The following is a 15,247-nucleotide window of genomic DNA, read 5'->3' on the forward strand; positions in this document are numbered from 1 at the left end:
TGTCATTTCTTACCCTGGTTTTAATCAGCCAGTGTTTCCTCATGCTCTTGTGATGCCACAGTTTCTTGGTTACAAACATTGCAGGGGAAGGCTGCATTGTTTTATTTTAAAAAAATAAGAAAAAGTTTCTGCTGACATTTAAGAAACAGAACAGAGAGAGTTCAAACTCTGATCATTTTGTAAACACCAGAGACGCAGGACCAAGTCAGAATCCTACATGGATCAGAAATATTGCTTAGCTTTAACCCGGATGTGTACACAACAAAGCACCTTGGCCAAAGAAATCTGAGCTGCTAATAAACCACACTCCAGGTCATCCATGGAAAAAAGACTGATGAAATGCAGGCCCTGCACCTGTAAAGGCTACAGACATCTGTCATGCCCTCAAGCCAGCACAGGAGGCAGCTGGCTTTGATGAGTGATCAGGCACAGCACAGAGGGTTTCACCTTCTTTTCTTTCTCCTTTTTGCTCTTCCTAAAGTGTGTGGAGCAGTCCCTTCTCATGGCATCGGACCAAATTGCTCCAATCATGGAGTTTCTGCTGGAGGTTTTGGACACAGATGACAAAAAACACCTTTGGGAGGGAGGGAGGAAAGGAAATGTGATCAGTTTTTAAGTCTAGAAAACCACTACTGGACTCCAGGAAAATATTCCATGAAGCTGGTGGCTCCAGCAGTGTGGGGTCTCCCCAGGGCTGCTGGATCCATCACTACTCTCTCAGGGTTTTGTTTATGATCCTGCACAAAAAGGACACTCCCCTGTGTGCACAGGACTCCCTTCCTGATGCCCTGATTCCCTTCCTGCAGCTGTTCCAAGCGTGGAGCCCCTGGAGAAGCCGGGAGCAGGTGAGAGCTGGGGGCAGCAGCACACCTGAGGCTGCAGTGCAGAGGTGGCCACTGCTCCTCCTGGCTTGGCTTCCTTGGCACAGCCACTTTTCTACCCCTTGCCTGCCCACACAAAGCCTCATCCCCAGCACAGGCAGCAGGGCCCGGGGCACACGTCCACAGGGACTTGTGCAGATCCACCCAAGGATGCTCCATCACTGTCTGTGCCAAGAAATTGCTTTTAATTAATCAGGGCTTCAATTATGTGCAGTTCTCAACTCTATACCCTGGTCCTGGTTAGCTTCAACTCTACAGAGTCACATCCGTGGTAATACTAATGAGCATGAATTTCCAAGTATTCATGTTTTCTTTCAGCCACGTTACCACCTGGAAATCTCAATTTATTTTATTGTCTTCTCTGTTAAAGTAATGTCTAGTCCTTACAGATGGGGTAAAAGAAAAAGAAGATAAAAATATGATCCAATTCCCTCTTTCCTCCAAAAATATCAGAAAGGAAAATCATGTAAGTCAGGGCTCAAAATCAGCAATGTTATCTCATGGTTTTCCTTACGCTTCATGTTTGGTTTTTTTTTAAATGAGGTATTGGTTGTAGAGGCAATGGCTAAATGCTGGGGAAATGTTAGATCAGAGCATCTGATTTCCAGCTCTCAAGATACTTACAGGGGTTTTTTACAGATTGAAATCATCTCTCAAGGAACACACAGATGTGATACGAGGCCAGTGCTCAGCAAAATCAGATCGATGGCAATCAGAAGATTCCGAGATCTTCCGCCTCCTCTCCATCTGGGAGGAGGGAGAGGCACTAAAGGGTTCAAATTCCAGGTCAGGACTGCAGATGCCACGTCCTCAATTCATCTCTGCTGTCAAAACCATCAGCCAAATGCCCCACAGCTGCTCACTGAGAAACAGCTTCTGCATGTGGAGCTTGAAATGCTTTCAGAGAGCAACACGGAGGAGCCTGAAAATCAATTAATTATCCAAATATTAGTGACTTCCTAAATGTGCTCAGTGCCGGGAGCTCCCATGCACCTCTGGTCCCCAGTCCTGGGGCACTACATTCTCTGGGAGATAAAGAGAGTGATTAAAATCAGCCAAGAAAAGCAACACTTTATTTTTTTTCTCTTTCTGCTTGTTTTTAGACAAGACTTTTTCAAAGCCAGTTGCACGAAAAGCAATCTTTGAATTAACAGGCAATTACTTAATTAGGTACTTAGCTGCAAATTACATGAAGCAAAGTGCCTGTTTTATCTATCTGGAAATGTAAACTGGGCCCTGTGCTATCCCTAACACAGAAATTCCCTCCTTTCTAGAGAAAACTTGTCTTGCACATGAAGCAAGAGACTCATCTGAATCCTGATTTTAATCGTTTGGGAAAAGGGTCTTTGGAAGCACAAAAAGCACTTTCAGGGAGAAAAATGAACTGAGAAGACACTGGAAATCAGACATGTTAAAGACATGTTAGATTCCAGTGATTTGTATGTTAAATGCATAAGAAAAAATGGGATGCTTTGCAAATCAGTGGTGGAAAAGGGTTGAATTGAGCAGTAGTCTGTGACAATCCTGGCTGTTGGCTACTAAAACACACCCAGCATCCTAGAGTTGTGCTGAACCCATCACCACCTGCTGCAAAACAGGATTACATTTTTCCTGAAGCATGCTCAAAACCACATTCTGGGGTAAAAAAAGTCACCAGCTGACACACCCAGCCACATTGCAGTGCTCCTGCAGCCTTCCATGGGCCACGCACTGATCAAACCCCTTGGAGATGACACCTGAGGAAATGACACCTCTATCTCCCTGTGGCCACGGTCTTGGCTCTGCATTCAGAAAAATTTAATGTTGGCCAAATTTTGCCCGTTGTCAGGTCCATTTGAACACCTCACTTTCCTTTAGCCCAACATTTTGGTGTGACATGGCTCAAATGTGACTTTTTGTCCAGTTTCTGGGCAAAATTCAGCATCAGCGGAGGACCTGGCTCTGCAGCTGTCAGGTCTTCTCAGCTCTGGTTAAATTTCCCACCCAAATTGTTCCCAATCCCAAAGTTTTATATTGAAGGAGAAGGTGTCTGAGCAAGGAATTCTAGAGGCAGACTCGTGCTTCTCAGGGGAAACATCAGTGTGAGGAAGAATTTCTTCACAGGGAGGATGATTAGACATTAGGAGAGGTTCCCAAGGAGGCGATGGAGTCACCATCCCTGGCGGTGTTTAAGGAAGGCCTGGATGTGGCACTCAGAGCCATGGTCGGGTTGACAGGATGGTGTTTGATCACAGGTTGCACTCGATCTCAGAGGTTTTTCCCAATCGATTTCTAATCAATTCTGGGATAAGGGGAAATGGCTTTAGAGACAGGGGAGATTCAGATTAGATACTAAAGAAGCATTTTTTTTCCTGGTAGGTTGCCCAGACAGGCGGTGCAGTCGCGGTGCCCGGAGCTGAGTTCCAGATGTGCTGAGGTTCAGTATCCAAGGGGTTACAGCGGCACTGCTGCCTCGCAGTGCTCCATCTTAAAGGTCTCTGCCAGCCTCGATGGCTGCGGGACTGCACGAAGGCACCGGACCCCACACACGCACCGGGGCTGCCCACACGGGCCGAGCTGAGGGGCGGGGACGCGGGGACGTCTGTGGGGTGTGTGTGTGGGGGGGCGGTGTCGCGACATGTCGCGCTGCAACGACAAGCGCCCCCGCGCGGGAACGCGCGTGGGATGCGGCGTGAGGGGGAGCGGGAGGGGGCGGGAAGGCGGCAGGGAAAGGGAGGGAAAAGCAGGGAAAGGGAGGAAAAGGGGGGGGTTTAACCCCCCCGTGCCCGGCGGCGGCGGCGGCGGCATTTTCTATTCAGGCGGCGCTGAGGGAGCCCGTCGCGCCCGGTGCATTGTGGGACCGCGCTGGGAGTCCCGTTCGCGGGAGGAGGCGGAGGGCGAGGAGGCGGCGAGAGCCGGTGAGAGGGAGACCTGAGGAGGGAGGAGGAGGAGGAGGGGGGGTGCAAGGCGGGGAGATTTAAAGGGGAATTCGCCTCCGCCGTTCCCGCCGGGCCGGGCGCGGGGGGTGGCGCGGCGCGGCCGGGGCGCGGGGTGCCCGCCCGGCCCGGGCCCCGCCGCCCTCCCTCGGCCCGGCCCCGGGGGAAGGGCGGAGGAAGGAGCGGGGATGGGGGGGCAGCGCCTCACCGCGATGCGGCCGCTTTAAAAAAATTTAGACGCCGGCAGCGGACGGGTTAAATTTTTCGCCCGCCGACATTTTTTTTTCCCTTTTCCCTCCTTTCCCCCCCCATTCCTCCCCCCACCCCCGTGCTCCTCTCCCTCCCCGTTACGGAGTGTCGGCGTGGGGGGGGCGGTGGGGGGGTGCTGCTCCCAACATCCCCCCGGCCGTCCCCGCCAGCGAGGGGCGAACCCCGCCCCGGTGACACCGTACCTGCACGTGGGGACACGGGGGACACCGCGGCCGGACACCCGCGGGCTCCGTCCCCGCCGTAGCCCGGGCAGGGGCCGCTGCCACCGCCGCTCCGTGCGCAGCTCCTTCCTCCTCGTCCTCTTCCCCCGCCGCCTCTCCGGCTGCACAAAGAGCGGCAGCGAAGGCCCCGGGTTTGCCTCTAAAGGCAGCGGCTGGAAATTTAAGGTGTCCCGGAGCCATGTCTGCCCGCAGCGCTGCCCGCCGCATTCCCCGGATCGATGGTGGCTGCAGCGCCTCGCCTCGTGTGCCTCGGGCGGTCGGGCTGGCGCTGGGTGCGCTGGGGTTGGTTTGGGGTATGTACCTGGCTCCGGTTCTCCCTCCATCCCTCCCCCCCCTTTTCGCTCCTGTGCTCCCCTCTCTCTGCTGTTTAGGAAGGCAAGGGTTAAACTTTAGCTTTTAATATTTATTATGCCGCTCTTTTAAAGTAAGAAACGTCTGGGTTAGGAGGTGTTGTCTGCTGCTGGGGAGGGATGCTTGTCACTCACATCGCAGTGCTGCATAGACTGCCAGAATCGCAGAATGTTCTGAGTTGCAAGGGACTCTCAGTGCCATCAGTGCAGCTGCTGGCTCTGCATAGGACAGCCCCAAGAATCACACCTCGAGCCTGAGAGTTGCCCAAACTCTTCGTGAACTCTGCTAGGCTCGGTGCTGTGACCACCAAAGTCACCAAAACTTGGAATGTTGCTCCCATGGGAGTCTGCGAATTACACAGTTGCATGCAGCTTTAATCAGATCTTTATTAGAAAAGTTACTGTATTCTTGCACTGGGGATGTTTTCCACTAAATGAAATCGTCTTGCTTGTTTCACGAGTTGTTTTCAAACGGGGCAACTGTGTCCTTACAGTCCTCAAGGCTGCAAAAAGTTCCTGGTAGGCTGTGGCCTCTGCATCCATCTCTGTAGGCAGGGGGTGCTAAGCTTTTTGCACTTATTGGTTAGATGAAGGAAGATGTTTCTCTTGTGGGGCAAGCTGCTTTTTTTAATTTTCTGGAATTAATTAGAATGAAGCGTTAAAAAAAGAATGAAGGAAAAAAAAACCCTCCTTGAAAAGCTTTTGTCTCCTATTTCTGTTGACAGGTTGTTTTCCAGACACTTTTCTTTTTTTTTTTTTTTTTTGCAAGTGCTTAGTGTCTTGCATTGGAAGACAACGGCTAGGAACTGAATTCATTGCTCATCCAAGACACGTTCCTGTAACTAGAGTTTGGATTTCTGCCCGAGCCTAGGCTTTGGAAGATTTGTTTTAAATAAGTGCCACACCTCCCAGAGAAGGAGGGAAAACACAGTGAAGGGGAGTTGGGCTCCACATCAAAAAGTTCTCAGGGAACTTAAAACTTCAGTTCCTACAAATTACAGACAATAAATTGACTTAAAGGTTTATGGAACAGATGTGCTTGTTAATAAGTGCTGTGGAGGGCAGATAGAGCACAGTCTGTAGATTTACTTCTTTCCCTCATTTAGCAACGTTGAACTTGGCAAATACCAGTGCCTTGAATTCTTCTTTTCAGCTTAACCTCATTAGGGCATGACCATCAGCATCAGGTTTTGTCAGTGATGCCACTGAACTCTCTTCTTGTTGCTATTCCATAGGAACCTTGCTTTTTAAGAAACTACTGCTAGACAGATTGCTTTTAGTAATTCCTGAAAACTTGTTCTCCAAGAAAGATGAATTGTATTTTATCACAGCCGTTCCTGTTTAGAAGTCAGTGTCTCAGTTAGGCCTCTTATTAGTTTTGGAGTGTGGTGGATGTGAGTCAGAGTGGAAAAACGTTCTAAAATTAGACACGCATTGTTAAGAATTTTATTAAATGAATTGCATCAGTGTCTTTTTACATTACTATTTTAATGGACAATTCTCTGATTTTCCGTATCATTAGTTGACTAAAAAAGGGCTGAAGAGGCAAGAAACTTTTCAGTATTTTTTTGTCTGTGAACATGCTGAAAGGTAAACTGGCATGCTTGTAGGTGAAGCATTCTGCTCAAATACAGCCTCTTTGTTCTTCTGCTACCTGTACCAACAGAACACCAGGGCTGTGCCTTCTCCCAAGGAGAACAGGTGTATGAAGCTTTAGGACTGAAGCAGAGCCATAATTTGAAAAGCATCCCATTTTTGAGATTAATATGTTAATGCTAAAATCATGACCCCACACTGAGCTGAGTACAAACAGATGTCTGTGCTGAGCATGCTGCAGGAGCAGGGCCCAGGCTGCCTTTTGGCCTGTGTGCTCTGGGAACTATTATTTCTTTCATTACCTCTGTGTTAAATGAGGACAGTAGGTGTGTTAGATTCTTTTTTTAATGAAATCCTTACGCAGCATATCTGGAAAAGAGCTTAATTCTCTGATTCACCTGGCAGAGTTGTAGTTTTAAATGTCAGAAGGTAGGATGAGGAGTCATCCCTGTGTAGTCGTAGGGAAATGAGTTGTGTGAGATGTGCACACCTGTCTTAACAGGTGAACAACCATAACAAGCACTTTCTTTTTCTTTTAACTTGCACCGTGTGGAAAACATGTTGTCTTGCAGGTCACAGGACTTTGCAATGTTCCCTTTTCTTTTTTTTTTTAATTGTTATTTTTATTTTCCAATAAGAGTGATCAGCAGAGAAACTGATCCCGTTGCTCTGGGCTGGGAGAGGCCGGCAGTCCGTGGGACAGAACCATGTCTGTTCGGGAGTCCTTCAACCCAGAAAGTTACGAACTGGACAAGAGCTTCCGTCTCACCCGATTCACTGAACTGAAGGGCACAGGCTGCAAAGTGCCACAGGATGTCTTACAGAAATTGCTCGAATCTCTACAAGAAAACCATTTTCAGGAAGATGAACAGTTCTTGGGGGCAGTTATGCCCAGGTTGGGTAAGTAGTTGCTGCTCTGGACGTTGGTGGTCCTTCTGCTCGGTTTCCTTAGTGCCACGATCACATTTGTGGTTTGTTCAACCAGTTTGAAAATTGGGTGTTGTATAATGCATGCACAGCATCCAGAAAGCTGAAGAATGAATCTCATGCTGTCATTTGTTGGCATCTGGGATACAAGAATATTATCTTAATTATTTAACATCCTGCAGTGCACTCAACTACAAAGGCAAAACACTCAGGAATGGCCATTGTGATGGGCACATGCTTAGGTGTTAGTCTGCTCCTGCCTTTCCCCCCAGTAGATGCTGTGCAAACTGAAATCCTCTCAGTTCATTTCTAGACTTTTATGTTCATGCATTGCATTTGGAATTTGATGCAATGGACGAATGAATTTGGATGACTCCCAGGTGAATTTCCCCTCCCTCCCCTCCCCTCTGTTCCTGGGTCACAGAAAGTGAGCAAGAGAACTTCCTTGCTTCAGCTCACTGGGAGCAAATTGTTTCATAGTTGTCATTATTCCTTTGAGTCCTTTCCTTGTTCCCCACTCTAACTCTTTTGCTCACCTGTAGAAGCTGCCTGGGAAAGGCTGCCTTTCCAAGACCTCTGTGTTCTTGCCAGCTTCACTTTCTCTTTGATATTTGCACAATGATGCAAGCAATAAGGGAAAACAACCTGCACAAGCCACCTACATGGGGAACAGGGCAAATGTAGGTATTTTGATACCAGCTACTGTACCTAATATTGATATAGATAAATTAATGTAGATAATGTGTTTAATGACACTTCTAATTCTGTTTGTCTATTTACTCAGCCCTGCATATTCAATTTCTTTGCAGTGCAGAATGGTTTTTTCCCCTCAACTTAAGAATACCAATGGAGCATTTATTCTGAAGTTATTATCAGTTTAGTGTTCAATAACCTTATTTAAAATTATATAAACATTACTAATTGTCTATTAGCAGGCTAACAGGCTGCAACCCACTATTCTGGTAGAGATTGAATATAATCAGAGATTAGTAAGGCACCCATGCTCTTGCTTAAACAATGAGGATCTTTGTATGAAGTATCTAAGCAGCAATTGTGTGTGAAGCTGGGGTGGCACTATAATTTAATATTCCCTGATAGAGGACACTTCCATCCTTTTTCATCCCCAAATTGCTGTTTATATGTATCTTTCTAGATTAAGTAAGCTGTTCACAGCAGCATTTCAGTTTGGCAATTTTGTAAAATCAGCAATAGTTTGGTTTAGATTTCTTTTCTCTTACAAACTTACAGGCTCTAAACAATAATGGAACTGCTAGTAGACTTCTTCTACAGCTATATGAAAAGGTATAAAAGTAGATTTATGCCATCAGTGTGTAGGTGTGATACTGTGTAACAGAAAATCTGTTAGTAATAGAAGGTGAAGAGTTCAGATCTCTTTTCAAATATGCTTTTGTGATGAGTGTCCCTTTAGCAAACGTGTCTTTGGATAAGTTTGGTGTGAGATTTGCCTTTGATGTCTTGTGCTAAAAAGCTATAGACACATAACTTTGCTCCCTGTGCATAGGCATCAAGCTTTTGAAATGCAGTCAGGAGGGAGGTTGCCAGCAGCAGGTTCGAGCTCTGCCCTTTTTAGTTCTGCAGGAGATGTTACCCAGAGCAAACTTAAATACAACTGAGAGTAAGAAACTGCAAATCTGATGTTTATTCCCAGAGTGTTATAGATGAGAAATCAGTCATGGCTCTGAACAGATTCACTTGTTATTCAGAGCTGTTTTGGTGGAGCATTAACACAGCCTCAGAAGGACCATCATCCTAGCCCCTGGGTCTGTCTGGCAAACAGAGTCGGTTTTGCAGCATTATGGCATGAACAGGTGAACTGAGGGCAAAACAACTCCTGCACCTGAGCCACTTCTCTGTAACTGCTTATGTGCCCTTCCCTGGAGGCACTGGATGTCAGGCATTGTGGCTTGGGAGCTTCTGTGGAGATTGAGCAGCCCTAATTGCTGCTTGAGAGCTTGTTAGTGCTCTTCCAAGGCAAGATCCTCTCCACCTATATACTGACTGCATGGCAGACCTCTGTCCTCTCAGTGACAGCAACTTGCTCCATCCCTGTACAGGACACTGCCAAGCACTGCTTTGTAGCTCTTGCTAGGGTAGTGTGTTTCATTAATACATGGTGAAAAGTTCCTGTGAGACATCTGCTCCCTAAAAATGGGCTGTTGTGAAGACTCTTGCCCTGTGGGGCATGCAGAGTAATTCCAGGTAGCTTGCTGCCAGCCCAGGAAGGAGATAAGCTTCCTGCCACTGCTGCAGGGCACAGGGCTATCCACAGGGGAGTGTGGCTCAGCCAGCATGTTGTGATTTGTCACCTACCCCTTTGGTGTGGGCTCTTCCCTGGCAGCAAATGCTGGGAGGTTCTAATGTCACATGTTCTGTTTGAAATATCCACTGCCAGAGAGAAGGTTGTGGTGCTCAGAGTTGTGGTTTTCTCCAAGGGGTTCTGTGTCTATCAGGTGCTCTGCAGCCTTCCAGCTGTGCCAGGCGAGGCTAATGCAGTTGCTAAAGCTCCAAGTGGGTCAATCATCTTCACCAAGGGCCTGGGCTGTGACTTGTGGAGTTCTTGTTGCTTGTGAAGTGAGGGAATGTCCTTTATGAGATGCTGTGTCCCTTCACAACTGTCACTGTGTTTTTGTTGAGATCAGAGTTACAGGAAAACCTATTTGCTTTTGACGATATCAGTGTGCTTAGTTCCTCTTAACTTTAAATGTACTTACATAAAAGCACAGATGTTCTTGATGTGCTGCTATGTTGCTGCAAAAGAATAAAAAACATTGTAGTTTAGTTCTTGCCTTCAGCCATTTGCACTTATGTTCAGTTCCAACCAGGAGTTTTCTTTCTTTGCTTGTTTTTTCCTCTGACTTGTGCTATGTGCTTTTCCTGGCAAAGGAATTTGCCTTGTCTGTTTAGGCAATGTTAGGAGTGGTATTTCACAGACATGTTTTATAAACTCTTTAGTTAAAAGCAACAGATAATTTAGGGCACAGTTACCCACTTCACTCATGGATTTCTGTCTTTGCAGGAATTGGGATGGACACTTGTGTTATTCCATTAAGACATGGAGGTTTGTCATTAGTCCAGACGACAGATTATATTTATCCTATTGTGGATGACCCTTATATGATGGTAAGTTGGCTAAACTTGGTTCTTGGGTCTGCTGCTGATTTGGGCTTCTCACCAACCTGATGGCAGTTCTGACATTTTCTTCTAGATGTGTGGTGCTATTTGTGTGATTAATTGCATTCAGAGTCTTTCCTAAATAGACATGAAGAAAGAAATGCATAATTTCATCCTGGAATCTCCCATGTTGGCCAGGAATGCTGCAGTGCTGCTTTCTATGTAGGTGAAGGCTGGGAGAACTGCCACCTTTAATTCAGATTTCCCTTCATCTCTTGTTCTGTGGGATTTGGTTTGAAAAGCCCAAAAGGAGGAAAAAAGAGCAGCCTGTGAAGTAGCAGAGAGTAAACCCCACTTACAAGCAGAACCACATTATAATTGGCCTTTTTTGAGGTATTGGAATAACCAGGTAACCCATTAGAACTGGAAACACCTAATGTCAGTAGTTGTCAGTAGCACCTGGCAGCTTCAGAGTGCCTTGTGAACACCAGCTGTCCTGTGGTGCTACCTCCACCTGAGCATGGACACATTGAAATGACTGGAGGGAACTGGTGTGTGCACTTTGGCCTTGGTTCATTCTGTGCTCCTGTCACACTTAGTCTGCCTCAGCAGAGATTCCTGCATGTGTGGCAGTGATCAGAATTGACTGGAACACATCCCGGGAAACAAATGAGCTTTAAAAAATACTTTAATAAAGCTATAAGGAAATGTTAAATGAAAGGTGCTAGAATTTATGTTTTCTGTGGTTTGGATGTGACTCATTGCTTTTCTTGTTCGTGTGACTGAATGTTTTATGTGCTGCTGTCAGTTTGTTTGCTCTGTGAGACCTCTCTGGTAGGTTTTGGACAAAGTTTGAGATTGGGACCATCTTTTTCCTTTTTTTTTCCTTAGCCTGCTTGACCACGTGTTGTGCATATATGTAAGCCTAGCTCCTGTAATTTCTCTTCCAGGAGAGCTCTCTTTCTGCAAACTGAGCAGCCAAAAATCTCAGGCTGGCCTCTGGAGAATGGAGTTGTTGAGCTCTCCTGAGAAATTTGATTCAAGTGGGTTGCTTTAATATCATGTGGGAACTTGTCAGGGACCAGAGGAGAAAAAATGGTTTGGAGATCTGTGTTCAGGTTTGTCATCTGAGAAACTCTTTTCTCACCTTGTAACAAAAACTTGAGGGCCAGTGTTGAAGGCTGTGGTGTAGGGGGAGGGTTGCTTTGTTTGCAGATACAAATGCCACAGGAGCAGATAGATGGGCCTGTGCCCAGATGAGGTTTAGGTCAGTGTGGTAGGAGTGGAATGTAAATTTGGCCTTAGTCCAGCTTCAGTGGTTGCATCATAGTTACAGAGTGTGCTGTGATCCACATGCACCAGCAGCTGTAACCTTGGTGCTGTCTAACTCTCAAGTCCTTCACTTTTCATTCTTGAGGGCATTTATTTTAATCTGGTGGCTGGCCACTTCCTAATCTGTTTACATATGTGTATTTCTTCCTAAGAGCTAACTGAGGATGGGGATTCTGTCTCAAGCCTTCTTGCTGATCCCACCAGTGATGGTCCAGCAGGATATTGCTCCTGGACCCTCTGCTCAGACCTCTCTCTTGAGGGCAGGAGTACCCCAAGGATCAGTATAGATTACCTCTTACTTGTGTGGACCAGCACTGGTTAGAGGACAGTCAAATACAGTTTGCTACAGGGTTTATGGATGGTTGTTACAAAGAGAGGAATTGTGACACTTGGGAATGTTGAGTTGGTGTCCAGGCTGTATAAAGGGGTGTGCTCTGGCCTCCTCTGCTCAAGAGATGCTAATGCTACCCTGCTTCTCCAACTGCTTCTTCCCCTGCTTTAAGTCCAGGTGTCCCCTGACCCATGCCTGTTGTTACTATGGACCAGTATCACTCACCTGCAGTGCACACCCTCCTTGCCCTTCCCTTCAGTCTCCTTACCCAGGCACTTCTGAGTGGGTGTTTCCTGATCTAGAGTCTCTTCCTTTCTCTGTGCACAGGGTTTACCTGCAGCTCCTTATCTGATCTCTTCCTAATTGGAGGAGAGGAAGCAAAGAGGGAAAGCCAAAAGTGCAAATGAACTCCAAGCTGGGTGCTGTGACAGAAGGGATTAGGAAACAGCTGAGGAAGGCAAAACTGCTTGTGGACTCAGCTGAACTTCCTATTTCTGCTCCAGAAAACAGCTTTCACTCTCTTACTGCTTATTTTAAAACTACGTTCTGCAGTTATATGCAAAACCATTCTTCCTTCTTTCTCCTTCACTTTCACTTTGTCCTTGAAAATGCTCAGTCCATGTGCAAAATTATCCCTAGGATGTCCACCTGTAAAATCTGTACCAAGCATAGGATTTATTTAGCTTAAATGGCTTATTATAAAAGTTACAAGCAATCAAAAAAAAGGTTTCATAGTAAGTATCAATCCACTGGGACTAGTAGTGGATACTGGCCTCTGTTGTGGCACTGTGGAGACACCTGTTTGAGTGCAGGAGCAGGGAGCTGGCTGGTTTGACAGAGCACATCTTTCCCCTTCCATCCAGGAGCGATTTTGGTGCTGTTTTAGGAACCTTCACTCAAAACTGGAGATGGCTGTCTGATTCTTCATCCTTTGCCCTTACAAATAGTTCTTAGTATTGCACACAGACTTTGTGTTTCAGGGCACTGTGCAAGCAGGCAGGTGACCTGCAGGACCTGGCCAGGCTGACCCCTGCCTGTGAGCTCTGTGGGGTTGGCTGGTGTTCACAAGAGCCCTGTGTTGTTCTCTCTGCTCCTTCAGACTTGGGAATCGCACTTCCCTGAATTTGTTTCCATAGTGGTTTTGGCAGTTGGCAAAAGCATTATTAGACTGACCTCTGACTGTCAGAGGTATTGTCCTTATGGTTTTAAAAACTTATCTGTCATTCCTAACAGAGAACAAACCAGCAGTTTGCTTGGTAAATACTGGAGATAACAGAGAATGGCTTGATAGTTCCACAAAAGGGAAATGGCAGGCTTATAGAAATTTAACAGCTAATATCCATCAGATAGTGCAGTACACAAGTCTTTTCTTAATAGTTTAAAATTTGAATTATTAAAATATATTCCAGTTCCAAATTTCAGGGATTTTGGTGATGCCATTGAAAACTCTTGAATTTATGAAAAACTGTATTAAATTTATTTGTGATGGAGATGTTTCATTTCTTCAGCAAGTGAAGTAACTGCCTGAAAATACTACCTATTTGCAAATTGTATCAAATAAGCATGTTATTACTTTTACCACAATGATGTTGCCTTTGAACATAATGAAAAGCACAGATTTAAAATCATAAAGCCAGGTGTTGGTTACAGTTCTGCAGCTGTAAACCTAAAACAACTTTCATAGAATGCATGGAGTCTTCCAGAGTAACACAACAGAATTTGTCCTATATTTTAAAATATCTTGCTGTCCCTTAGGACACACACTGTATAAGGCAGTTCTGCATATTCATCAGGAAACTTGATGTGCCATGTCTTTTGGGTCCATACCTCAGAAACCCTGACTCAGATCCATTAATTTAGTAAAATTAGAGTAACTAACCTCATGCAATGTGAGTGATGGCATCTCAGTCCTGTCAGCTTCCTGACTTCTTAGAGCAATCTTCAGCAGACAGACAGTTTTGTATCTTGTACAAGTTTTTGTTAGTGGAGATACTCACATGCACACACAGCAGTCAGTAAAAGTTGTTGGTGCTGTAGCAAAATTCAGCCTGATATTCAAAATTCACCTGGAAAGTGCCAGATAAACACATAAATCTCTCTCAGTGTGAGTGGTGGGGGTACACAGCTTCCCCCAGTGGTGGCAAATCCAGAGAGCCCTGAGCTTCTCTATTCCCTGTACATGCTGGGATCCCCAGAGCAGAGGAAGCAGCCCAGTGTGGGTGTGTGCTGGCAGCACAGATGTATCCTCAGGGAAGAGGAGTTCTATCCTAGAAACTGAGGATTGCAGACATGGCCTCCAGAGGAGGGCAAGGAACAAACATCTTTCTCTTCAAGGACCCATCTCCTGCATATTCTGATGCACAAGTTCAGCAATATGTGCTTTTTGGATGAACTTCCTAGCAGTTGTGAGTTCCATGCCATGGCCATCTCCATCAGGATGTACAGTTTTGTGCTGGAATAAAGTGAATAGGAATATACCATGGAAAGTGAACAGAGCTTGTTATGAAGGATAGACTGCTGATCTTAACTTCAGCCTCTCAGTGTGATCCCAGTGTGAACTCTGGAATTCCTGTGGAGTCAGTGGAGAGAGTGCTGACCAAGACAGCTGGGATGAATTCTCTCCATACCTGTAAAAGGAAGGATACCTGCACTTCTGGGTGGGCACATAGCACATAAAGGACCATACCACATCTCTAGCTGGGTTTCTTAATGCTGTGGAGTAAGAAGCTGTGTCAGAGTGCAAACTCACACTGGAAGCTTTGCTTGTGGAAAGTGTTTAAACATTCACCAAGAGTGCTGCAGATTTTTTTTCTTGTCTCTCTTTGTTTTTCAGGGACGAATAGCGTGTGCCAATGTCCTAAGTGACCTTTATGCCATGGGGGTCACAGAATGTGACAACATGTTGATGCTCCTTGGAATCAGCAATAAAATGACAGATAGGGTAAGACTTTTGACACTTTTTCTTGAAGGAAGAGTCAAACAGCTAAATGTGCTCAGAATGTATTTACCTTTAGTACATTTTCTCCTCAAAGTTTGAAGCTGTGTAAAGAAGAGATGGTCTTATTGAGTCGCTTAGTTTGCAGGATCTTGCCTCGTAAATATTCTGAGATCATGTGTTAAAAGTTTAGTTTTCTGTGGCATTGTAATCTGCTGCCTTCATCCCCACCAAAATGGGGTGCCTCCTTCTATCAAAGGCCAGCATTTGATTGCCAATTCATCTATCAATCTGGATAGATGATTATGGGATGGTTTTGCTTTTTTTTTTGCTTTTTTTTTTTTTTGTGGAAGAGAT

General features: G+C 45.8%; 1 protein-coding gene and 1 long non-coding RNA gene across 4 annotated transcripts in view; one reads left to right on the plus strand and one right to left on the minus strand.

The window, feature by feature from the left end:
* LOC129119853 (uncharacterized) lies at nucleotides 1–4,388 on the minus strand. Its single transcript, XR_008534159.2, has 3 exons — nucleotides 4,249–4,388; nucleotides 1,506–1,803; nucleotides 1–574 (listed from the first exon to the last, which is right to left on the minus strand). It is a non-coding gene; the product is annotated as an uncharacterized LOC129119853 (long non-coding RNA).
* The window catches only part of SEPHS1 (selenophosphate synthetase 1), a 26,496-nt gene continuing 14,856 nt past the window's right edge, over nucleotides 3,608–15,247 (plus strand). For 2 of the 3 annotated variants that reach the window (XR_013182504.1, XM_077179225.1), the window contains exons 1-4: nucleotides 3,608–3,778; nucleotides 6,872–7,133; nucleotides 10,198–10,301; nucleotides 14,789–14,896. Coding sequence is in view for 2 of the 3 variants with exons in the window: in XM_077179225.1 (XP_077035340.1) it covers nucleotides 6,941–7,133; nucleotides 10,198–10,301; nucleotides 14,789–14,896 (405 nt within the window). In the remaining variant the exon portion in view is untranslated. Of the gene's footprint in view, nucleotides 3,779–4,440; nucleotides 4,581–6,871; nucleotides 7,134–10,197; nucleotides 10,302–14,788; nucleotides 14,897–15,247 lie in introns of those variants that run through there. The other variant, XM_054631278.2, reaches the window with a different exon arrangement.

Source organism: Agelaius phoeniceus, chromosome 5 (assembly GCF_051311805.1).
Source record: "Agelaius phoeniceus isolate bAgePho1 chromosome 5, bAgePho1.hap1, whole genome shotgun sequence".
In the NCBI taxonomy this organism is placed as follows: domain Eukaryota; kingdom Metazoa; phylum Chordata; class Aves; order Passeriformes; family Icteridae; genus Agelaius; species Agelaius phoeniceus.